General features: G+C 35.3%; 1 protein-coding gene across 1 annotated transcript; it reads right to left on the reverse strand.

Annotated features, from left to right (window-relative positions):
• Positions 1 to 192: 192 nt before the first annotated feature.
• Positions 193 to 27410, reverse strand: LYPLAL1 (lysophospholipase like 1). Its single transcript, XM_019742526.3, has 5 exons — positions 27254 to 27410; positions 21503 to 21602; positions 12257 to 12426; positions 1285 to 1400; positions 193 to 533 (listed from the first exon to the last, which is right to left on the reverse strand). Exons 1-5 carry the CDS (start codon positions 27345 to 27347, stop codon positions 294 to 296), a joined length of 720 nt encoding a protein of 239 aa, XP_019598085.2. The 5' UTR covers positions 27348 to 27410; the 3' UTR covers positions 193 to 293.
• Between the last annotated feature and the right edge of the window lie 51 nt (positions 27411 to 27461).

The raw sequence follows: 27461 nt of genomic DNA on the forward strand, positions 1-27461 counted from the left end.
TTCGTATTGCTCTTATTTAAATATTACTTTTTAAAAATTTAAATATTTAATTACTTAAAAGGTCTACAGATATTTACAAAAATGTATCTGAAAATGGTATGTAGCTGCCTAAATTAATGTTTATCATTAATAAGATTATACTACTCTCTATGGTGCTAAGCATTTTAATAACAAATGTCAGTAAACTGTTGATATTTCTTAATATTTTAATTATCACTGATCAAGTTATCATTTGGCAGTAAACTTTATTTTTCACAAAGACATTACATGTATATTAACACATCAATCTTGATTCACTCAATGTGCCTTTCTGTTTCTCCCGGCAGTTTCATAAGAATCCATGACTTCAGTTTTTCTAGTTCACCTTTGTTTAGTTCATGGTAAACACCTGGCAAACTGTGAAACTTTGTGCTCACTCCTAGAGATTTTAACATGGAGTTTGTCTCTTCACCCCAAGAATGAAGAACTAACTCATCTGCAGTACCATGGCACTGAAATAATTCAGGGCGTACACTATCACTTTTCTGAAGAGCCTAGAGAAGAGGATATAAAAATGGAAACGTTTAAGAAATTCATTTAAGAACATCATTCTTGGAAATCAGAGAAATCAGGAAAGTTTCAATTTTACCAAAGCATCAATATTTAGGGGGAAAAAAGAGGCAATGGTGGTGCTGTCTGAGGGGGCCAGCACCCCCTCAGTGGTTGCTGGTACCACTTTAACTGAGTTGTACCTGCATTTACTCCATAGAGGACGGTTTCAAAAATGATCAAAGCATCTCCTGAAGAAACTGTGACTTGGGAAGACAAACCTCTTCACATAGAGGGGAAGGAGGGAGGAACACAGAGCTAAGGCACAGTCCAGAGAAAAATTACATTCTAGGTCTAAGTTCTACATCTGCTGTTTCTGCTTTTGGTAATATAGCTGCAACACTGTAATGTATCATATTCATAAATAGGGCTAGTGCTGCAAAACTAGCTATAATTATCTATAGGTTTAATATATATAAAGGATACAGATATACCACACATGTATTGTTTTATCCTTTTCCTTTTGACATCTTGCTTAGCAATATTCTTTGTATAGGGCATTTCTGGAACATGAATAACCATCTGTAATTAATCACATAACTCATTTGCCCATGAATTCCCAGAAATGCTCTGTGCATCAATTGTTGTTACTGATCAATTTTGTTTTAGTTTCAATGTGTGAATATTTCATTCTTATTATATTATTATTATTATTATTATTATTATTATTATTATTATTTTAAATCTGGTGCTTACCTGGTAAACAGCAGATGTTTTATTTAGAAAACTAGAAAGAGCGAAAACTCCTGCCACATCTTGATGATTTCTATATGCTAAGTGCATAGCCATGCAGCCTCCCATTGAAAATCCTCCTAAAAGTAAAAAAGCACTTATCAGAAAAAGCAGAATACATGCAACAGTAACTTAAAACAAGATATAGCTATGCCAGTCTTCCATACATATTTTTAAAATACTTGGAGACCTTTAAAGAGATAAAGTGCTACGAAGTTATTTAGTCTACTTTAGATCTCACAGAACAAGAGTAAGTAACACTGTCCCATCTACGTCATCGCTGGTAAAGACATTTGTAATAAAAAGAGCTAGAATTGAACAAAGAAATCGTGTTCATCGAGTAAAAATACTTATAATTCAAAGTATGAGTCATAATGTATTATTTAAATTTCTAATGTTTTCTTATATTTTGTTTATATGTGTGAGTCTTCACACTGCAACTAGAGTTAGTAACATGTATCTTTTCTCTTATTTGCCAAATTATAAGCTCCATGAGGACCTGTATTTCTAATGCCGGCCGTGTAATAGATGCTTAGTGGTCTCTGAATTAGGAAAAGATAATCAAAAATTTGGTGAGCTAGTTAAAACTTGTTTGGATATTATTTTGAAATCTGACTTATGGTGGTATAATTAAAACATATATACATAGATGAACTTTTAAACAAGTTTTAAAAAACCAATTAATTCATTTGACAAATCGTACTGTCTTTTATGTGCCAAACATAGTGCTAGTCACTGCAGGTTAAAATCTGTGGACCCCATGCACCCTTGGGCAGCACATTTACCAAAATACACGGACCCTTGTGTTCGAGGGGGAAACAGAGGCATCACAGAATATGGAGACAGGTGCCTGATGTGACACAGCAGAGAGGGTGGCCCCGCTTCGATGGGGTAAGGTATTCCCAGGTTGAGTGCAAGTTCATAGACAACTAATGCACGTTTTGTGAGAAATGTAGACAGTAAATCACATAGCCACACACTTGCAGAAACATAAAAATATACTTAGGTGTAGAATTCAGATCTCTTAATTTTAGCCCCCTGCTTTATTTCAATTAACAGAATGTAAAGCTGAGGCCTTAGAGACCATACATTTGACTTTACTACAATCTCCTTTTATAAATGAAAGGAACTGAAGCCACAGGACATTAGGTGACCTGCTTAAGGCTGTACCCCTAATTCCAGCTGTAAAGCTAGGACTTTTGTAATCCAGGTTGCTTGTAACAGTTTAATGTCCTCTCTACTATCTGCCGATATTTATTAAAACAGAACTACTTGATCCGGGGCAGGCTCATAATATTATTTTGGACCCAGCACATTAATGTGTGAGTAAAGATTATCAGCCTTGGGAAGTTCAGATGTTAAAAAATGGCATAATATGTAAATAATTACAGTGCATAGTAAATATTCCTTCTGTGGTTTTCAACATACCTTGTTTCCTGAAAATAAAACCTAGTCAGACAATCAGCAATAATGCATCTTTTGGAGCAAAAATTAATATAAGACCTGGTATTATATTATACTATTCTATACTTATTATACTATATTATACTATATTATATATATTATATAAGACCCGGTCTTATACTATAATAATATAATACCGGGTCTTATACTAATTTTTGCTCCAGAAGACACATTAGAGCGGATTGTCCGGCTAGGTCTTATTTTCGGGGAAACACGGTATCAAAAGGAAATAATAGAGTCTCATCAGCAGCAGTTCTCACCATGGATGAGAACGAAGGACTCTTTCCAAATAACCCCACCCCACACCCAGATACGCATACATCTAGTTAGAAGCTCATGAATAAGTTTGGCAGGAGAGGAGGGAGCATAAATATCTTAAAATTGTATGTAAAATTGGCATCAGATTCCCAAAAAGGTTAAAAGCCACGGGCTAAATTATCTATTTATTCATGCATTAATAAATCTTTGACATGTCCCATTAAAATATGAAGAGCTTAGTGTAGGCAGATTATTTCATTTCCAGTAAAATTAGGTATCTGAACAAGAAGATTTCTAGGGTTTTCATCCAGTTTTAAAACCTATTATATAAATGCTTATGAATCGCTTGTAAAGGTTAAAACAGCAAGGACTTTAAAATTTACAGTTATTGTCAAGTCTACAGAAGTCTACTTTTAGTTCAGGAATAAGACGCCATATCTCTCAGAATACGATTTTAGTCTCCCTTAAAGTTCACTGGGCAAATGCTTACTTCTACTGCCTTCATCTCTTCCAATCTCCCCTCTTTTCACCATTTACTTAACAAATGATTTCAAGGTTGCTTATAATCGAACAGACTGTTAACAATAAAACTACATGTCTAAAATGAGGGGAAATGTGAAGGGAGGAGAGATGAGGCCGGGGAAAGAATGGCAGATCAAGAAGAGACAAAAGAGAAGGAGAGCCACAGACCATAATACGGGGAGCACCATGATTAGGGGTGTGACTGGACACTGAACTGCTTTCCTGTAGCAAGGCAATATTCTCTAACAGAAGGAACCAGAACAATTCGTACTAGGAACTTTCATAGCATTGAATTCCCAGGTGGAATTTATCGAGTTGATCCTGTGTAAACCTAACATTCAAAATCAGACATTTTACACACAGCCACTTCCACTACTGACTCCTCTACAACAGAAGTCCAGGACATAAAGATGTAACATTCACTAGACTCTAAAGTTCATGTGAGCCGGGATTGTTGCCTGTTTTACTCAGTAATGTGCCCTCCTTATGCTCAGAACAGAGCCTGGCACACAGTGCCTGGTGCGTCATCCTTATTGGATAAAGGAACAATGTCAGTTGCAGTTCCATCAGGATATTTCTGCAAGGAGAAAATTTTACGTCATCAGGACATGTCACTTTTTGGTGATCTATCTTGATATAAAGCTCAGAAAATGTATGGTGGATGGTTGGTGTGTCCCAGGCCAATGATTCCTGAATCTGGCCCCTTAAAGTTCGATTGCTAGACTCAGCCCCAGCCCCACTGACACAATCTCAAAGCCCATGTCTCATTTTTAAAAGCTCTCGTACCCATGAATCGAATCTATGAGGATCACAGCCTTAGAAAAATATCAAAAGCTACAGGCAGACAATTCAAAATTAAATATAATGGGTAAGAAAAAAAAGTGAAAATATGATCATGATTTAAGGGAAATCCATACGCTCTAGGAACAAAGTTTTTATTTTTTGGAGAAATTCAACAGCTTGAATTATATTTTTCCCAAACGTACCCAATGAACATACTGAATGTGACTAGTGTGAGTGAGGAACTAAATGTTTAATTTTATTTGCTTGTAACTAATATTAAAACTAATATTAAATCATTTTAAAAACTTAAAAACGATTAACATAGTTTAAATTGAAATAGTAGCATATGGCTAGAGTAGTATATAGCTAAATCATATTGGACAATGAAGTTCTAGTTAATCTAAGCTGCATCACAGATTGAAAACATCATTTAAAATTCGTAAATGGAGTAAAAAGAAAATTAATTTTTCATAAAAAGATAATGTTGAGTCTAAGATCATTAAATGTAATCTTTTCAAGTGAAAGTTTTTTTTATAAATCACATCACAAAAAATAGATTAGTAAGCAAGAACATTTAAAAAGTGATTTTAAAAGCATACCTATTGAGAACATTTTGCACATTAAATTCCCTGCTCCATCATTTCATTTTTTATTGACCAGGGTAATGTAATCACTTTATGTGGTTTCACAGGCCTCTTGATGGCACCAGCCTAACAACAACAAACTAAGAAAACATTTTCCCACATATGAAATGTCATTATGAACAAACCTAAATGAATCCTGCAAACATTTCACCTCATGTTCAAGTCTCGTAATTTATAAGGAAGAAAAATGTACTCATTGAAATCTTATTATTTACAATTTTAATGAAAGTCCCTTACCCATTTATAATATTGTGAGGTAATCTGCAATTTCTCATCCGCCATCTTTGACAATAAAATCACCTTTAGCATCGGACACTACTATGAAAAGGGACTTTGTGTATTTTTTTCTAACAGAAGAAAATGTAATACAAAGGACTAGTTATTTGAATTCACTTTCCATCGAAACATCTAAAATGCAATATAAAATATACTGTTCAATAAGTAAATACCAAATAGTAAACTCATTGTAGGTAATGATTATAATGTATATTTATAGTTGCTGGCAAAATATTAAAATGTCAGGGGTTAACATTTCAACATACATTTAAGATTAACAAGCTGAATAAAATATGTTAAAAAAATAATAAACCTAGCTTTTACGAACTCTTTAAATAAAATAAAACAGAAACAATGTATTAAAAAACTATACTGGGAAAAATAAGCTAATCTATCTGAAAAAAACTCCAGAGGAAAAAATACTTACAATTCATGTTTACCATCAATTGAATAGGATTTTAAAAATATAATTAAAAAATCCCCCCTTGTTCCAAATTTCAACAATTCTTCCATTTGATTTATACATTATAATTATCCTACAGACTGAATTGTGATAGTGTCAAAATATTTGGGTACATTTATTCGTATATTTTTCTCTCATACAAAATTTATAGGATAAACAAAATATTTATCATCTTCTATGGAAAGCTGTTCGAACAGCAGTCCCACACCTTTAAAGTTCTGACAACTGTTGTTGAAGAAACATCATTTGTTTAATTATGACATATTCTGTTTCCCCGAAAATAAGACCTAGCCAGACCATCAGCTCTAATGTGGCTTTTGGAGCAAAAATTAATATAAGACCCGGTCTGATTTTACTATAATATAAGACCAGGTCTTATCTAACATAATATAAGAGTGGATCTTACATTAATTTTTGCTCCAAAAGACGCATTAGAGCTGATGGTCTGGCTAGGTCTTATTTTCGGGGAAACACGGTATAAGTTAAAAGAAAGAAGAATGCTATCATTCTTAAGTTTTAGCTCCAAGAAAGAGCTTCAGAAGAAACCTGTATAAGATCAGGGCAAGAAAGCCTGGCAATTCGGGTGCTAGGTTTCATCTGGGTAATTCCAACTATCGTTTTTATTTTAAATCTTATAAAATTAATATATTTAGTTAAATCCACTGTGCAAAGTGTTTCCACCATACAGACAGAAATAAAATGAGTCATCCAAAATCTCACTGGTCAGACATAATTTTGACATGTTTTTTAAGAATTCATTTTAACAGTTAAACACTCTAAACGTATAATACCTTACTTTTTATTTCATGTAATAAAAGCAAGTCTTTCTGATTTGAGAGACTCTCAACAGAATCAAAAAACTCCATAATTAATTTTTTATTCACTGAACACATACTTACTAGATGCCTTTACGTGTATATACAGTATTTGGTCGTTACATAATATTCGATTCCCATAACCATTTTTCTCGTGATGGGTATTTAGAACATCCATGTAAATCACAGGTGTAATTCCAGAAGCACCTGACTATCCCTGCTTCAAAATTCTGATAGTATGCTCATATTATCAAAATTCTTATAATCCAGTCAGATCATGTGTCAGGTTCTATACATCCCAGATCAAAGTTAAACCTAAATTATATCAATTTTCTCTTAACAACAAATTATCACCACCTAGTGGCCAAGAAAGGAATCTCATCCTGTACAAAGTCCTTGACTAAGTCAGTGGATCTGGGTTCTAGTCCCAACTCTACTTTACAACAACAGCCAGTAACCTCTTTGAATTTTATTTTCATCATAACTGAAATGAGAATAATAATTTCCTATTTTACCTATTACAAAGCTCAAGAGAGAGGCTATATATGAAAACAACTTGTATAATTTAAACACTAAATATAAAACATTATGATGTATACTAGTGATTTAAAACCTGTCAAGAGTAATGTAAATGTCAACCATTTCAGTCGTATGACTACATTGTATATACCTCTTGAGCACAACAGTTCACACAAGAGAAATGATATACATTTTCCACTTTGATTTCTCACATTGTACAGAAAATACCAGAAGGAAATGGAGGGTTTCAAGACAGACATAAACAGAGGCAGGCTGTACCATGAAGTATGCTTTCATTCTGCACATTGGACACTCTCAACATATGAATGAAACCAGAAGATGGCGGGATAATGGAATATTATTAATAATGTTCTCAGAATACAGGATTTGAACCCAGGTTTTATGAACAATTATATTGCCAACATTCAGACAGTAATTTAAAAGTCACTAATTTATTGCCAGTGTTTCCCTTTTTTATCATACCCCTCTGTAGAATCATGTGTGGTATGAACACATAAAACTAAACAAACTTCTTACGTCTGATATTCTGAATGTAGAGAGTGTGGAGTCACAGATGTGTCCAAGGAACACACGGTCACTGAACATGTCCTGTTCACCTGACCCTGGGACAGGTAGAGTGAACCTTTGGCCCAGTTCTTCCTAGCTAACCAAAATTTATGTTTTCCATTAAGTAAGCAATACATTTTCTTGATGAAAACTAGGAAGTGAAGGCTGTGTTTCCACAGCTAACATCTGCAGTCAACCTCAATGTCCCTGATGTGTCGTCATCCTTGTGTTCCCACAGTCTTGGAATGGTGTGTGTGTTAGTCTTTCATCATTTTCCTGGACCTACTGCATTTGTCATCTTGCCATTCCCCTGGTCTTCACACTGGCTGTGATCTTAATGTCAGACACAAGGGTTCCAGGAGCACATATTACATAATATTAAATAAAAAATGTTGTCACATAGTCAACATAGAAACAAAATCAATAAGCATAACAATTTATTTACTTATTATCTCCATTTTTTCAGTCTTACAAGTTTCTAGTTTTTCCTCTTATAATTATTATTTTTTTTTAAATAACCTAACCTCACTATGGTGTATGTGTGTTTAGTAAACATTGTGTAGGATCGCAAATGCATTTCCCTTTGATGTCCCAATGAATCCCTCCTTCATTAAAATGTTATGAATAGCATTTAAATCTTACTTAACTTAAAACGTACTGTAACAGACATTGTACAAAAGCATAAAAATCAGTAGAAAAATATTAAGCAGGAACTTCTGTTTAAATCATTTGTGAGCAATGAAAAAGAGGAGGAAAACACAGCATGTACCCCCCTGAGAAAAAATAAAACAGCTGGGGGTGAAGCAATGATGAGCTACCAATGAGTCTGAGTAGCAGTGTTGGTCCAGTCAGCCCCTTTTGGTATCTGGGGTGACCATGCGGTGGGTGGAATGAGGAGTATTTAATAACAACAAGAAACCATGTTCAAGATTACGTGCCAGGCACATTTTACCGACAGCTTTACAAATAAGAATATCCTTTAACAACAAACTAATTCAATTATCACAACTCTAAAGATGGGTCCCATTATTATCATTCAAGCACAGAGGTTAAGGAGACTCTCTACCTACAAAGTGGAGCATCCAGGATTAGAAACCTGTAGTCTGAGTCCAGAGCAAATTCTTAACTGCTACACTGCCACCAGTTACATTAGTGCATTTGCAATTTGATTCATAACTCAGGGAATGCATGTACAAATATTCTAATATGTAATAGTCTAATACTACTTCTTATGCCGCCTTTTGAAATAAATGATTCAGTTAGATCACAAAGACAAATAACTACAACAAAAAAATCCCTACAGAACTAGAATGCGATTTTCTTTATACATTAAAAGCTAACCTCTGTGAAGAATCCAGCATAGAAAAAAGGAGGTAATATAATATTTTGTCACAGTGTAAGAGATCAAAAGCATGTGGATTTTGAGGCGCATGTTTTAACTACAGAACCGTTATTGAAGATTTATGTTCATGGACTAGTTCACTAATAATACAGGTAACAAGGACAAACAACCTTGAATCTGCACTTTTGTGGTCTTTTTTCAAGTTAGGGAAGAGGCTTTCTAGAAGTTAGATTAGCTCACAAATTCTTACATACATTTTAGTGATTTTGTAATAAATTTCAAATTTCATGATTTTATAATAATAGTTTATAAAACTTCTAAAATTAAAATTTTGTTATTATTAAATAGCTTTGATAAAATACTGACCATTTTACCGACAGCTTTACAAATAAGAATATCCTTTAACAAGATTGTCTTGGTATTTTAAAAGACAATTAAAACCTTTCATGATATGGTAGAAAAAAAAGAAAAGAAATTCCAGGTGAAGCATAGAACTAAATGTAAAACAAACAAATAAATAAATATGTAAATAAGTAAATAAATAGCATTATAGAAAACCAGTGGAAAAATCTGTTTGAATATTTATCCACGTTCTAAAGAAAGCCTTTCTTAAACTGAGAAATTATTTGAAAAAAATCAGAAAAGATTAATAGACAACTGAAAAATGCTTTCTTGTGTCAAAATACAACAAACACAATTGGAAGGAAACCAACAAATTAAGTGCAGATTAAATACAACGTTTTGCTTATTTTTTGCAAAGATTTTTCATGTCAATATGTATTATTCACTGAGGATGTCCACCTATACGGACATTCTAACATAGGAGGCAGATATCAGCGGGCATAATTTTTTTGTGAAAGCAATTTGACAACATTTATTAAGAGTCTTAAAACTGTTCAGTTAAACGGAAGAACCATGGGCTTTGAAATGAAGTTAACCTAGATTCAAAATTCTGATTAGCTCTCTGACTTTACAACAATCCATAGTTTCTTTTCAAAGATAAATGAGATGAAGTAACTGATAGCTGTGGGGAAGGGTGATGAGGGGATAGAAGGAGAGACAAGTAGATGGCAGTTACAACTCAGTGTGATACATTCTTTAACGTGTAAACTGAGAGTACTAATTAGAATATTTTCCACTTTTTATGTATAAAGATTTTGTAGTTTTATGTGAAAGCAATTTCTTACCCTAATCTTTTCTTTTCCCACTCATCACATTACTTCAGGATCTTATTACCTTATAATGACAAATTCAGTAACTGGTTTTTCCACATACAACTTCACATCTCTTCACTTACCCCTTCTGCCAGAATAATTTTCCTAAAGCACAGTTCTAATTAACTATACGACTCAAAGACTTTCTCTAATCATCCCTCACTAATTACCTATAGAATGAAGGATAAAAGGGAAAACAGACAGAATTTATTGAGAGCCTAGAATGAACCAAGTATTTTACAGACATCATCCGCCAGTAAAAACAATGTATTATTATTCCCACTTTACAGATAAGGTAGCAGAAATTCTGTGTGATAATTGAGTGGTGAACCAGCGAGGCACTGGTAGACTTTAGACTGGAACCCATTTCTTTGTCGCTACCCATTACGCCCTCCAGCCTCTTAGTCCAGTATTGAGTCAACGAGGCATTTTCTGTTCAGACCACCGACCTGCTGCTGAAACTACATATAATGTCCAGATAGACAAAAACAAGCACTACTTTTTCCACTTCTATGTACTGTTGTTCATATCATTCTCTATGCCTAACCTCTATACTACAATCGTTAAAGCTTTATTTATCTATGCATTGCGAAATCTCAAATGCCCCTGCTACCTTCCTATTAAACTCTTCTCTAATAGCCTCAAATACATACGATCTTGTCTTTGTCTAAATTCCTGTGGTACTTAGTTACTTAAATCATCAATTCACTGATCAGGTCATGCCATTCATTATAAATGTCCTACGCATCGGCTCTGTGGCAGGAATTGTCCTGGGAAACAGTAAGAGATACACATCAGCATGCTCTCTGAAGAGCGGTCTGTTCTACTGCTTTAGGGCACTCAGCACTGGCTTGCTGGCACTGATACAGTTATCACTGTAAAGCACCTCATGGGCTTTTCCAAGTTGTAAGCAATTATGAGACCGATCCTATGATTTAGCCATGTGCCTGTTGGAGCATCTAATACATTGCCTATCACACTGGAAGAACGCAGAAAATATTTGGCAGATGGCTGAATGATGGACTCAGTCATGCATTCACACATTTTGAATTCAATCTTGCCATTATGTCACATAATCCATCCCCTAGGCTGAGTTGGGTGCCCTTTCCCAGGCTCTTCCCAGACTCCCTCAGAATGTCCTGGATTTAACTCTATTAGGGTTAAATATAGTTGCTAGATATCGTACATAGAAACAGAGTTAAACACTGAGGAGGAAACAGGAAAGTGATGCCACTGGGCTGGAGGGCACACTGCTTTTCACTAACAAATGTGGAGGCTGAAGGCAAGGCAGACGAGCCTTCATCATAACAGGTGGCCTCTCAACTCAGTGAATAGTTCAGAACTTCAACAAATGCAAAGGAAGTTAATTAATTTACCTTAATTCTGTCAATAAAGTATTTCAATGTGCATCTTAATATTTTGAACATGAGAGAAATACTTTGCTTTATAATTTCATTGTTAAATAAAGCTCATTATAAATAGTTATATTTACAATATCTTCTGTATTAGTCACATTCTAAACAATCTCATTTTGTATCTATTATAGAGATTTTATAGTTTATGTATTTGATGATTACAGAAAATGGTATTTAGTAGAATAAAGAGCTTATATAAAGGCACATTATATCCCCTTCGAAACAGAGTTTGCTAAAGATGATGAACAAAAGTTTACAAAAAATTCCTTAATCCTGTGATATTACCTCTGAAGTGTTTACTGTTCATGAATTTGATGTTATATTTAACATCATAGCAATAATAGTTTAAACATATTTATAAAACTTAAGCCAATTAAAATAAATTGTTTTAAAACAGATGAAAAATTTCTTAATAGAAAATTAAACATGAGATTCTCAAATTGTTATTATTAAAAAGAAAGTGAATTAAAGTTTCATGAGCTGTTGTTAGTAATTCTAATACCTTTGAATCCCTTAATATGCAAAGTTTATTTGAAACTATGAACAGGTCAAAAAATAGACAAGTGGTTCTAAATAATATTCCAAGTAAAGTGTAATGCATAGAATTAAACAAAAGTGAAAAAAAATTAAATTACCAACATTTAAAGGTCTTACCTACTAATATCCGATTCTTCTTGATGCCAGTTTTCACTTCATCATCAATCAGATCTGTCAGCACTTGACACATCACATCAATTGATTCAAGGTGTTCTGGGCAGTCATTAGATATTTTAAATCTGTCAAACCATACATTGGAGATTCCACCTTTCAAAGGAGTATATGGCCTGTTGAAAACCAACCAACCAAACAAACAAACAAACAGATAAGTAAAGGGAATTACATTAAAATGGATGTTTTAATTTCTAAAACATTAGTGTTTTAAATAATTTTCATTTCCTTCAAGTTGGATGTTAAAAAATTCATATTAAAACCATCCCCATGCATATTGCATTAACTCATCTATACTTTTAATGATTCCATTAACATTATCCACTGTATCAAAAGGACCCCACAATCTGTGAAGATCTGTCCTTGGGCAGCACCCAATCTTTGGGACCAATGAGTGGTACTGAAGGGAACAGGAGAACTACACCCTAATTTTTCTAAGTTTATCACAGCACACCAAAATAAATGGGCACCCACTTTAGGAGCCAGGAAATCAAGAGGTTTGTTTTGGAAAGTTTCTTAGAGAAACTGAAAGAAATCTGGAAACAAGAACTCACGTACGGAGAATCTTTTGTTTATTTACTAAAATAGAACCATGTGATAAACATTACTTTGCAACATGCTTTCTAAAATTTGAATGTATATTTTGAATATCCCTATTAGACAGTACATAAAAACTTAATTTGTTCCTAGTTTATGAAGATACATGATATTTTGCAAATATGGGAAATTGTATATATGTGTGTGTGTATGTTTGCGTGTTGTTTTGATATTTTTCATCTAAATCTTATTTATTTGTACCTTTCCTCCTCTCCGCTCTTACACCCCCCACATCTTGGCCCACACACTAGGTAAACCATTTTTATGATCTAAAATATACCCTTGAATGTTGTTCTTGTACACACATTAAAACATACATCTTTACAGGATATTTTTTAGAGCACTATTGCTTTTCAAAAATCAAAGAGCCTATTTGATTTATGTATGTGCCTTTTCTCCTTTAACAATCCCTCATGAAAATCCTTCCATCTGATTTAGGTCTAGCCCACCCTTTTAAAGGGCTATATAATCTTATGATAAAGATGTTCCAAAGGTCACTCAGCCATTCCCCTACTAACGGGCATTTACTTGGTACTCAGTTTTTAGCCACTAAAATGACTCATTAAACATTTGCACATATTTTTATGTACATATTTTTGTATACACATTTTTATGTACTGGAACTTTTCATCCTATGAAGCACAGTCCAAAACCAGAACCGGTGGATTGAAAGATATAATTTTTATCTTAATAGATGTTTGAAAGTCACTTCCTTAAAGGCTATAAAAATCATCATTTCTACAAGAAAAGTAAGAGAACACCGTTTTCGCCTATAGCCCTAATAGCAATAGGTGCTAATATCCTTTAAAGTATTACCATTGAAGAGTATTAACTATAATTTTAAAGTCAACTTTATTGAGGAATTGACACATATAAAATTACACATTTTAAGTATATAGTTCAAAGACTTGATAATGTAACTATGATATCCACAACGACATACAACATTCCCTTTACCTCAGAAAATTCCTTCATACCAAGAATTCCTGTTCACTTCCCAGGCAATCAGAGTTACTTTATCACTACAGATGAGTGTTGCCTGTCCTAGAATGCCAGAAATGAAATGACCTATTCATATCATTTGTTATTTTTTTCTGTTGTGGTTTTGATTTTTTTATTAGTTTAGAAAAGCATTTTATTATTGACACTTAAATAGTTGTCATTTGTATTTTAAAATATACTTTTTAAAATATAATTTTATATGTTGATATTATGTATTTAAGGTTTTTAAAATCAGATAAAAGACTATACATTTCATATTTCATATAATCTAGCTTAAAAAAAAACACCCTAAATTTCTGTGTCTCCTGATTCATTTAAAAAGCTCTTTCCAATCCATATATTTTAATATGTGGAATCCAAAATTTATTCTAAGAGTGTTATTTTCATTTTTACATTTAAGTCTTGAGTTTTTCTGGAATTTTTTTGTACGTGAAGTGACCTATGGGTTCAAATTAATCTTTTTTCATATGGATAGTCAACTGTGTCTGTATTGCCATTAAAAAAACAACTAAACTTACCTTTTTTTCACAAAAGCAAAATTCCAGCTTTGCCATATATTTAATTTTATAGTTCTGAGTTATCTAGTCTCTCTCACCCTAGGTTCTGTGAGAGAATTACGCCCTAATGCCTAATACATACATTACAAAGGGTGCCAAAAAAAAAAAAAAAAAAAAAAAAAAAAAAAAATATATATATATATATATATATTTCATCTTCTGAATGAAAACTGAACATATATATATATATATATATATATATATATATATTTATATATTTTAAGAAGGGAAAAAACTGTATTAAAATTGTAATACTCAATATATACCGACAACAAAAGATGAATACAAGTCACGTTTGACTTCTGCAATTACAAGAGGTGCTCAAAGTGGTTACCATCAGCGTAATTTTAACACAGTTTTTTACTTTCTTAAAATGTGTAAACCTTTTTTTAGCACCCTCTCTATATATGATGAGTAGACTTTTCTCCATTGCATCTAGAATGGTACCAATTCTATACTCGCCTTGGGAAAATTAAGAAAATAGTTACTCAAACCATTTTTTTGTGTTCTGTGACTCAGCTGAAGAACACTAGTTGAGAAAGGCTCTATTTTTTGTTGTTGTTGCTCTACCGATCCACTTAACTTACTGTTAGGATCACCCTGATCGTAGTACAGTGGTTTTGGAGCATGTTCTGAAGTTGGGCCATGCAGTTCCGCCTCTACCTACCCTCATCACCCACTGTCTCCTTCTCAGACTTGTCCTGCCTATTCTGACATCCATTCTTATTTATCTATCTATCTAATTTATCAAATACGCAGTAAATTTTAAAAGAGTTTCAAATAATTCTCCTTCAGAATCCTTGTGGGATTGTAGTACAATATTGCGTTATTGCCTGGAAATGTACCTTTCGTGACACAAACGTGAGCGGGGAGATTTCCGCAGACTGAGCTCTTCCCAGGATCTGCCACTCGCATCCTCAGCTCAGGCTTCTCCTGCATTGTTCGCTAGACTCTCAACGGGTGCAGCCAAGACAAAACCCTGCACCAGCTCTTCACCAGGACTCCCATGGAGCCTAGTCGCCCTAGTTTCTGCAGGCCTTCTGACCTCAGAAGCTGTTTTGCTCAGGAGAGGTAAATAAATTAAACTCAGAAGGGGAGAGAAGACAGAAAGCATTTAAGCCTCTCACCTCCCAGAATGCCTTTCTCAGGATTAACTTTCTTAAAGTTCTCTGAAAATAAAAGCAGGTGCTTTCCACCTAGTATTAATGTCACTGTCAGGCAAAATGAAATTCCAAACTCTATTCAATTTGTCACCAAAACCACAGTGATCTTCTGAATGAAAACTGAACATACTGCCCCTTTAAAGCAGAATATGACTTTTACTATCTTGAATTATTTCTACTTCCCTTTTCATTTTATTCTGCTATTTCTCTAAGTGTTTATTTAGAGAAATAGAATTATTTCTCTAAGTGTGGCTAAGCACTTAAATAAGGATGATATCATAGGCTAAGATATGAATCATTCTGGGAACTCAGCCATTAATAGAAAAAAATTATATTCATTTAGCTTTTGGTCTCCGACAGTGCCTTACTTAATTAGCGATAGATGCGCCATTGAGGTAGAATTCCAATGTAAGTTTTACTAATATTAATAGTAGCTTTTTGTTCTAAGAAAATTAAAATTCTGTTCAAAGGAGATAACTGGGAAATTTTAATGAGGCAAAGAATAATTTAGAACTCTTGTTAAGAACACATAATTGAGAATGCGTAACTCTTAAGTTGTTAAAATAACAGATAAAGCATAATAGTAACGGTTTTTTAAAGCAGCTGACAAACTGGTACACATGTTATAATCATTCACCTTCTTCTTCAAATAAATCACTTTATTAGCTGGTATAAAACAGCTCAGACATTACCACAATAAATAAATATGTTTGGCAAAGAACAACTATGTGCCTCCTAAATCAATCAATCAATCAAACCATTACACATTGGTAAAATATTAAGCTGGAATAAAATGGGCAAGGTTAAAAAAAAAAGAGAGAGAGTTGACATTCAGCCTGATACCACGTTCTGTTTTGATCTCTGTTCCCTAAAAGTCATAAAATCAAAAGGTCACTCAGATGACATCATCTGGCCCCAGTCTTCCTTTCTGTCCCCCTTTCATAGTGGTCCCCTCAGTGTTCACATCACATTTCCCTCTTGGTTTCCTTCAAACAGGACAGTGCTATTCCCTCTACCTGGAAGGCTCTTTGTCACAGTGATACATAGTGGGCTCTCACTGATCACTGAGGTCTCAGCTCAAATATCACGTCTGCAGGGGAACCTTCTTTGATCCTGCAATTTAAAGTATACCTCCCTTTAACCCTACAATGCACACGTTTCCTCTCTATCCCGTTACCCTACTTAATGTCTTAACAGAATTTATCACTATTTGAAGTTAATATATTGAATTTCTCTGTCTCTCTCTCTCTGTCTCTCTCTCTGTCTCTCTCTCTCTCTCTTTCCATTTCTGTGTGAGTTACCTGAGAGTGGAGACTTTACCTATTCTACCCCCCATGCCAAGAACAAGTATTTGTTGAACGATGAATGTCAACAATCACTTGTGTCACTTGGATAATCTGTGTCAGGCAGCAACAAGAGAATATCTAAAATTGTTTTATTTGCTCTGAATAGCTTTTGACTTTAATTCTTGTAAAAGCCATACTGTGATGTCTAGGAAAAGGTCAAATATTTCTTTTGTTGCTTTTGAAAAAAAGCATGTTTCAAAGAAAACAAGTTTTTATGTACTAATAACTATTTAAATGTGCTATTTAAAATACTTAACAAAAAAGTAAAACTATGTCTTCAAAACAGCTGTTTTTAGCAGGGCTCCTTACCAGTGAAGTGTACCAGTAGCACAGATCTACTGGTATCAGAAGAGAGATCCCGAATATCGTGCTGCAGATAGAAATCTTAACATGCTGCGTACGGATCATGAGAATCTTCACGAGGGATTTAAACCCCGCAGTACGCAACATGTTAAGTGATAGAATCAAGATGAATTAATTGCTTACTGCACCGAAAACAAAAGGGCCTGACCCTGTTTTGGAATACATGTTTAATGAAAAATATAAGCATGCACTTAATGTGAAAAAAATAGTGAATTAAGAAGTAGAGACACTATGCAAATTTTACTACTTTTAGAGTTTTTCGAAACACCAAGAAAAACTATGTATCATCATATAAATTATTAATGGCTTGTTAAAAAATTGTTATTATTTTTAAAATGGAAATTCTAATAGTAAACTCAAACCAAGAAAACCTCTAATTACAAATACAATTCAAGTATGTCATAGAAATAAAAATCTTTATTGAGCACTTTGGTTTAAATAGAGTCCAAATTAACATAATGAAAAAAATGAAGCAACATTTTCCATTTAAATCAACACAGCAAGCTAATTGCTGACTTTTATTTAATATGCCCCTAACTGAGTTGATTAAAAACATCTATTAAATAGGGTTGAGGAAAAGAAATACCTTATAGCCAAAAGTGGCAACTTAACAATTTAATCAAAACATACTGATAGGCTGTAACAGACCACAACTGGGTAAATATAATAGACTACTTACTCCTCTTAAATTCTTTCAAATATGTATGCCTGTTGAAAGCAAAACTTGTAACCTTATTTAACAGTTTTCAATGTATGTAGATGACATACATATGACAACTATAACATAAAGAGGGGAGGATAAAGGAACCTGTATGGTTGTAACCTTCTAATAGGTAAAAAGTTTGCTACATATCTTGTAATCCCTAAAGCTATCAGGAAAAATATAAGATACATGAAAATAGAGTATTACAAAAATTCAAATAATCCAAAAAGAAGTTGGAAAGGGAAAAGAGAAAAAAATTACTAGACTTAAATTCAAACATATTAATCGTTACATTAAATGCAAATGGTCTATACAGGTTACTTAAAAGACAGAGACTATCAGATTGGTTAAAGAAAAAACAAAGTCAAAATACATGTTGTTTATAAAAAACCCACTTTAAATATAATGATATAAATAGGTTAAAAGTAAAAAGATGGAAAAAGACATTCGATGTAACACCAATTAAAAGTAACCAAAAGTATGGAAAAAGATGCTATATAAACAGTAAATATAGAAAAGCTGATATATATTATATTATTATTAAACAAAGTATACTTGAAGCTATTACTAGAGATAAAAACGAACATTTTATAAAATAGAAGTCGCTATTAATGGGGAAGACAATAACCCCACACAGGCATGCACCCAATGATACCGGTATCACTTAAAAACACACACAGAGAAAACTGATAGAACTAAAGGAAGAAACAGACTAATCTACAATCACAATTGGAGATTTTAATATGCATTTTTCAGGATTTAATAAAACAACTTCGAAAAAGAATGACTAAGCAAATATAAAATTTGAGCAATACTATAACCACCTTCAACTATTGACCTTTATAGAATTCTATATATAAAAATGCACATAGTACAGTCACCAAGACAGACCATGTGCAAGACCATAATTTAAGTGTCAGTCAATATCAAAAGACTGAAATTGTACTGAAATTTTCTCTGATCAGCAATGAGATGTAAGATGAATGAACACTACAAAATCTTCAGACAATAGAGATATGATTCATATTTGAAAATTAAAATATTTTAGATCTTGTAATTTTAAATTATATACTGAATTAAGTTTCTAATTGTTCTGAGAGTCTGAGACATCTGGAATTAAAACTTGGTGATGTCTGCACCTCTCATAAAATAACAGAAAAATGATTTCATAGTAATGTTGAAATACATTTTCTAATATGACAAAACATTAAGTCAGTCTTGCTTGTTATACTGTTCATGAGATCCCTTTTGACATTTGGAAAATCATTAAGTCAAAGATTTGCAGTCATTGGTAGTCTTTGATCAATGACATTTGATATCCAACATGGAAAAGGACCAGTGAAATACAGCAGAGTTAGAGAGTGTAAAAGTTGCTGAATATTTAGCACAATATACTTTGCTAGGTCATTTGAGGGTTCTGGTGGTTATATTTGAAAGCAATAAGCATATTTTGCAAATTTACTTAATTTGTATATTAGTAGCAAACTAACTGGCATTATTATCCTTAATTACATATGTTTTATTTCACTGTTTTATTTTATGGGGACTGATCAAGATAGAGGCCTGAAAAATAATATTCTACAACATAGATAGATCCTATTTACAGTAAAAACATATATGTTTTACAGTAAAAACATATAATATATATACACTCTTTCTGAATATTGCTGAAAAGCTCTTGAGTTCCAGAATAGGAAATTGCAAATTGCACTCAATTGTGAGATCTTTATTTCTTCATTTTAGGAATCTTAGAACCAGTGAAAACAGGGAAGCAAAATTTTACAACTCTGTGTTCACAGGAGTAAATCTGAGCTGAGAAAGGCTTCTGAAGGAAAAGGGAATTTTGTTTTTAATGTTTCTGACCTAGAAATTAAGTCTAAAAATAAAGGAAGCCTAGTACAAAAAGACCTGTTCTTAGGTGAAATCTCGACCTTTTTTTTCTTTTTTCTTTTTTGTATTGATTCAAAGACAATAATACCATTCATACTTTAATTACCTCAGATGTTTTTCTAAAATATAAACAGCTGACCACACTGCAACATAAAGGAGAAACAAGAATAATCAGCTAGTATGTGTGGGATAGAGGTGTAATTTAAAGCAGGGTTTCTCATCCAAGGAGCCATTGAGATTTGGGCCTGGATAACTTTTTGTAGTGGAGGCTGTCCTGTGATGTGTGGGATGTTTAGCAGCATCTCTGGCCTCCATCCACTAGAGGCCAGTAGCCTTTTATGTTCTTTCCTCCCAGACACCAAAAAGGTTTCCCAACATGGCCAAACGTTCCCTGCGTGAAAATTATCTCTGCTTAAGAAATAATTTAAGTCATCTCATTTAAAAAACAAACAAACAAACAAACAAAACTTACAAGTTCAAGAACTACAACTCATGAGAAACTTTAGTAAAAATGATGATTTGATCTAGAACAGTGGCCCCCAACGTACTATAACGGGAACTCCTTTTTAAGGTCTAACACTATGCCGTCCCTAGCCACCCACATACAGCTATAGAGCAATTAAAACCGTAGCTAGTGCAACTGAGGAACTGAAACTTAATTAATTAGATCCAAATTGACATGTGCTGTACATGTAAAACACACATCAGATTTCAAGGATTTGGAATGAACAAAAGAATGTAAAAGATCACTTTAATAAGTCTGTATTGATTACATGATGAAATGATAATATTTTGGATATATAAATACTCCTCCTTAACACTAAGTTAATAGAAAAGTAAATAAAGCATTTGCAATAAACACACAGTGTACCTAATAAAAATAAACCAAGAACAGATAATGAGACATCAGATTGGGCTGCACAGCTCAGCACATTATTTCGCTTACACAAAAAAGGATTTGCATACTCCAGTTTAAAGCATGTGTTCAGAATAAGAGACTATGCAGATGCTAATTGGATAATTTTTAGAAATTAGTTTGACTTCAAAGCCATGCCAATCACATCACTGTGCCATTCCAGGTCGTATGACTGAAATACGTATTAGTCAATTCTGTATTCCTATTCTTGTTTACCGATTCAAACAGCTTCACATTAATTCTCAAACCTTTTAAGTATAGAACGAATGCCACAGATCTCTATTCCAGGGATTATGAACTCTGGGTTAGAAATTATTGAAAAGATTTTGCTCGTTGAAATTAATAGTTTCTTTTTGGGATGAATGGGGGGGGGAATAGAGAGTTTGAAAGAGGAGCGATCTGCAGGCCAGAGGAAGCCGAGTCCTACAGGCCAAGGAATGCTTTAATACAAAGAGGGAATAAATTACTCACCTAGCAAAACCTGGCCCAATAGTGTAATTGCCACACACACACACACAATTCTGGAAATAAAGTACCCCAATTTAAAATATTTTAAATACAGAATTAAACTTAAAGAACACCTGGCAGGTTCACCTATTTATATATGTTTTAGGCCACAAAGTTATACTAAGCAGTGACATCAGCTACCACATACCTGGCGGGAGCTGTTGGGTAAATAACTTTTATGTGTTGGAATGCTAAATCTTGATTTAAAACCTCCTTGATCCACCTTCTCAATCCTTTTCCGGAATCACCTGGTGAATAAAAAAATCGAGAATAAGATCAAATGCTTTTACAATACAGTGTATTTAAAAGCAGTCTATAAGCTTCATGTGGCACAGAGGATGGAACAAGGAATAAAAAATATACATACATAAAAACTATACAGAAACTGATTTATCAATATGAATTAATTGACCAGGCATCAATAGGTAGGAATAATTTTGATTATTTCTCTCCTACCTCACCATTCATCACTTTGAAAGAATTGTTTAAGCTTGAGTTTTAAGTTTCCTCATTTGCTTAAAGGGTATAATAGGGACTCATGAAGTAAGTCAATTTTTCTAAATAAAAAAATTCTATTTTTTCTGACTTTAAACGCTGTCATTTCTTATCTTTATTCTTAGAAATAATAAATTCCTAAAGTGCTTATAAACTTTTCTGGTTGGAACAGCCTAAAACAATTTTCTTGGTTAAAATAATAAAATCCTTCAAAAGGGGTATTCAGTATACTTTCATTTTTAACTTGAAGAAATTAGAATTTAATTTTGATAACATTTTACATGACCTAAAATAAAGATGATATATTCCAAGGCTGAAAAATAACCAAAATTCATGTAAGAATTCATGTGTATTTCCATTAAAAAAAAAAAATAGGAAGGAAATATAGGTCCAGTTCATGTAGTGCTGAAGAAAAAAATTTAAAGGTAACAACTTTAATTTTTTAATCAACAATTCATGAGGACATCAATTCAAAAAATAGCTACTGAATATCTATTGTCTCAGGCAGGAGCTCACTGCCAAAAGGCAGTGATGGCAGGGGGAGGGGAAGAATCAGATCTTTATGGTGAGAATCAGATCTTAGTCAAATAATCATCTACCTAAACGGAAAGACAACTATGCCCACTGCAAAATGAGACACGGGATGCTGCACAGGCTTATTGTATCCAGAACTGACCCAGGGAAAGACTTCAGGGATAACGTCACTAGAAGATAAGCTCTGCCAGGCAAGGCTCATTTTGTGTTTTATCCTGTGAGATGTTGCTTCATGTAACCTAGAGCAGGACTGACACAAACTGGGCATCCAATAGGTACTAGGAGCTGAATGGTTTGAACTGAAATCTACAGGACGGCGAAAAGTGAAGCGCAGATGGAAAGAGCATCTCAGATAGCACACGGCAAACGCTAAAACCCTTTACAGGAAGGAGCAGTATGACATCTGAGAACTAAAACATGGGAGGATGAACAGTGAATGCAAGATGAGCTTAGAGACACTCTTTTCAGAATAACTGCAATAGAGAGTTTGGCTGTCTTTGTCCCCAGTTCCTAAGAGGGAACCTGTAAATCTTTAGAATTTCCTCAGTGACTGAATTGTCTTTGTTATTCATAGAAGCGCCCTCAAACCACTGCACAGTTTCTGCTAAGATGACTCAGGATGGGAGGTGGCCAACCAGGAAGGGCGATCATGTCATTAGGAGACAGGTATCAGTCTCACCTCCAGGGAGTAGAGGAGGCTGGAGATTGAGTTCAACCCCAAATCAATCACGTCTACTTAACAAAACCCAAGGAAAAACCCTGGGTAGGATGCTCTGGTGAAATTCCCTGCTTGACAACATTCTTTTGAGTCCTGTCATACCTCAGTATGGGGAGGGTAATGCATCGCTGAGGATGACAGAAGACTCAGGTTTAGAACCCTCCAGGCTTTTGCCTGTGTGTCTCTTCTTTTGGCTGGTTCTAATGTGTATCCTTATGCTATAGTAAAACTGTAATAAGAAAACTGTTATAATAAAACTGTTGTAAGAAAAAAATGAGGCGAGAGAAAGTGTGGGGAGCTGACAAATCCTAAGAGCATGGAGAAGTTACTGAGATATTTTTCTGGCAGGAGGGTGGTATGCTTCTAAGCATCACTCTGAAAGCTGTGTGGAGACAGAACCAAAGGACAAAAGATATGGGGGAGGTCAGTTAGGTGGCTCCAGGTCAAGTGACAGATAGTAGACTACGGTAACAGCAGTAGAGCAGACAGAAATAGGTACTAGAGGTACGCAGGACAAAATTAACAGAAATTAGCAATAGATTAGTTAGGAGGGGTCCATGGTGAAAGCTTTTAAGGATGATGGCGAGGTTTTTGGCCCGGACAGTTGGGTGAATAACAGTACTATATGGACACGGAGACAGGAACTCATGACGCAGAAGGTCCATCTATGCTAAGTGGCGGGCATCTCTCTGTAAGGCACACAGGGCCCTACACCTGGGGCTGAGCAAACTACAGCCAGCTTGGAGACATAATCCAGGTCTTTAGAGTCATATGCTAAGAATGGCTTTGACTTTTTTAAAGTCATTAAAAAAAAGTAAAAGACAGAATGGAGAAAAGGGAAAGGGAAAAAGAAAACTCTGTGAGATATTTTATGTGACCCACAAAACCTAATGGTTACTGTCTAACCCTTTACCGAAAAAGCATGCCAACCCCTGCCCTACACGACCTGGATACCAGGACCCTCTTGGATATTCTCTCTGACTCCTCTCACTCCAGGAACTAGACTTACTGCTGTTCCGTGAACATGTCAGGGGACCCACCCAGGCCCTTGTCCTGGCTTTTCTCTGCTCTGTAACAGCCTAACCCAATGCACACATCCCGCACTCATTAAATCCTCGCCTTCACAGCGAGGCCACTTGGGTCACCTTATTTAAAACGGTAACCCCCATACCTCTCATCCTCCTTATCCTGCTTTCCTTGTTTGCCAGGACTCACTATCTTCTACTACTATGTACCATTTGCTCCACTAGAACGTAAACTCCACGAGAGCAAAGACTTTTGTTTGCTTTAGTCACCGTACACCCAGAGCCAGGAACGCTGCCTTGTACGTAGTGGCCAACGAATGGATATTTCTTGAATGAATGGATTAATGAATGAGTGATTACAACCCAGTTGGATGTCTAGTGCTCGATGGAGACCTGAAATGGACACACTCCTTTGTGTCACCTGTATATAGGTAAAAATACAATCTGTGGGCTTATGTGGGGTTTAGCCCAAGGAAAAACATGTAGGACTGGAAGAGGACCTAGGACCAAATTTTGAGGAACCTTAACATTAATGGTCAGATAAGAGGAGGATGAGTCTGCAAAATAAACCAGAAGGATCAAATATGGGTAGAAAGAACCCAGAGAGTGTTTCAAGAAAGCTGAATGCTGCTGACAGTTCAAATAAGAGGAAGACTGAAAAATGTCCATTACATTCAGCAACACAGAGGTTACTGGTAACTTGAAGAGCCAACTCACTCAGTTCGCAGAGACTTACTATAAGGGGAGAAAGATATGCATAGTTTGGGCCTGTGTGAACCTTCTAAGCTTCGTGTGGATTACAGACATTAAATTAGGTAATGACAAATACGAATACTACTGAAATGAGAACTATAGCGTCCTAAGGAAACATATAACAGAGTATATTAATCTAATCTGGGAAGCTGAACAAAGCTAATTAAACTATCATTTGTTTTTATCATCCTGAAAAAAAGGTACTTCTTTGGCCTTTTAGTAATAGGAAAGGCTCAAATTAAGTTGGCTATATGTAACTTACATTTCCACTTGTTCTCCTAAGGCTGCCATACATATTCTAGAAAAGAATCTTAGGTTTTTAAGATTTAAAAAAAAACAACTAAATCTGCCTCTAACCACTCTTTCAACCTTCAAAAGCAAAGCTGAATGCTACAAAACATCCATCCCTCCAGTCACAAAATCCCCCTTTTAAAAAGCCAGCACCTTATTCCAAGAGTATGGTAAAACTATTAAAATTGGTTTGCCCATATTTGGATGAACTAGAAGCCAAACACATATTAAAGTCTAATGTAAAATCATACTCCTAATAAGAATTTTATTTCCTAAAATGGAGATCTAAATATACAAAAATTGCATTATACTTGCATAATTGGCAGAATTCTTTGTTCAAAGAACAAAGGGAATATACATATGTGTGTGTGTATATATATATATATATATATATATATATATATATGTGTATATATATATATATATATATATATATAAACTTGTATGCAATGTACAACTCAGTTTCAGAGATATACAGTTACAGGTTATAAAAATGTCATAATTTGAAATTGAAAAGGATTTAAGAATAGTGTCCAGGAAAAAAAAAAAAGTTTAGGAGTATTTCCTAAAAGTACTGTAAAATAATTAGCTTACTTCTTAAAAGGAGTACGGTACTGGGGAATTTCTGGGTGCTTATAAATGAACGAACACCGTTGGATCCCTGAACAGTACTGGCAAGGGTCACCTAGTTGTAACGCTTTTCGCCGTTATCTTAGACACCTCACCTAAGTCTTTCAGCCAAGTCTTTCCCTTTAAACATTGTGGGCACTTTTCTTCCCTATTTCCAAAATGGCACGTCCTAGTTCAGAATGTTTTCACCTTTATCCATCCAGAATACTGATTTTGGAATCAGATCTGGGTTCAAGTCCCAAACCCACCACCACTTACAGTAATAGCCAAGTGACCTCGGGCAAGCTGGTCAACCTATCAAGACTCCTTTTCAAGTTGACAATACTTCCCACAACTGCCCAGGGCCAGGTCTCCACCCAGTACCTTTCCAATCCCCACCATCTTCTTTAAGCCTACGTATACATCTCAGCTCAAAGACCACTTTCTCTGCTAAATCTGACAAGCTCTTCATCTTCCAAATGCCTTAATAAGCCTACCCAGTTTTTTTCCTCACAATTCCTTGGCAGTAAATCATGCACCATCTTGTGATCTCCCATCCACTGCTGACTCAAACTAACTGAATTGTTTTTTTAACTTTAGGACACTAGCTACACCTCATTTCTTGAATAAACATTTAAGAACTTACCCAGGGCCAAGCACTAGGGATGCAAAGATGAAAACAAAGGTCCTTACTCGTGAGGAGCTCAAGATCCAGGGGAGAAGACAGGCATTAAGTCATAACGGATGAGATTAAGAAACGCTACACAGAATTAAGCACAGGCTACCAAGGGCAGATGTGGAAGGAGAATATCTGCTGGAGACTCAGACTTGGCTTTGTGCTACATACTTTGGGTGCTTAATGACAGGAGAGGGCTAAATTGGAATAAAGAAAGGGGAAGCAAGAAAGAGAGAAAGGCAGGAAAGCTCGGGCACAGTGCTTCATAGTAAAGAGATACTCGATCATTATTATTTGGCTGCGAATCTCAATTGCCTACTTTAGCATGGGAGACTGCAGCAAGAAATAGCAAATGATCCAATGCGGCTGAAAACTGCAATCACCAATAGCTGACCCTGAAAAGTACTGCATAACTTGTCTCTGGTAGAGGACTTACCTTGCTAACTTGCCCTGTTTAAACTCGGGGAGGGGGATGGGGAGTAGCAAGGGTTGCACGGGAGGGAATGTCGTGGGTGGAGGGCTGGCCGGACCGCGGGACACACAGGCCGGAAGTGAGGGCGGTGGGCCAGTGATCGCAAGATAGAAGCAAAAGGAAGGCAAGTGGGGGGCGGCTGGGGACAGTTTACCATGCTGCCCGTGTGTCCACAGCCGCGGGGCTACCGAGGAGAGAGCCACCCTCTCCGAGATCACCTGGCCCCACTGGGGCCCCGGGCCTCCTCCACTGGGGCAACACTGGGGGGCCCGAGGGGAGAATGTGTCCCAAGCTGCAGAAAACAAGGACGTAAAACTGGAATCCACCTGAGCCGTGCAGGAAAATCAGAGAGGCGCTGTGCCTCCCAGTCGGCGACACCATGCACCGCTGCAGGCGAACTGATCCTGACGCAGCAGCCATTGCTGCCGCCCCGATCAGAGCTTTGCAGGCCCCGCCCCTCCACCGCCCTGCGTGACGGCGCACGTACGCCCGCGGGGGGGGGGGGGGCGCACGCGCGCGCCTGAAGGAGCGCAT

The sequence above is a fragment of the Rhinolophus sinicus genome, chromosome 6 (genome assembly GCF_057876585.1).
Source record: "Rhinolophus sinicus isolate RSI-liver-muscle chromosome 6, RSI-T2T, whole genome shotgun sequence".
In the NCBI taxonomy this organism is placed as follows: Eukaryota; Metazoa; Chordata; class Mammalia; order Chiroptera; family Rhinolophidae; genus Rhinolophus; species Rhinolophus sinicus.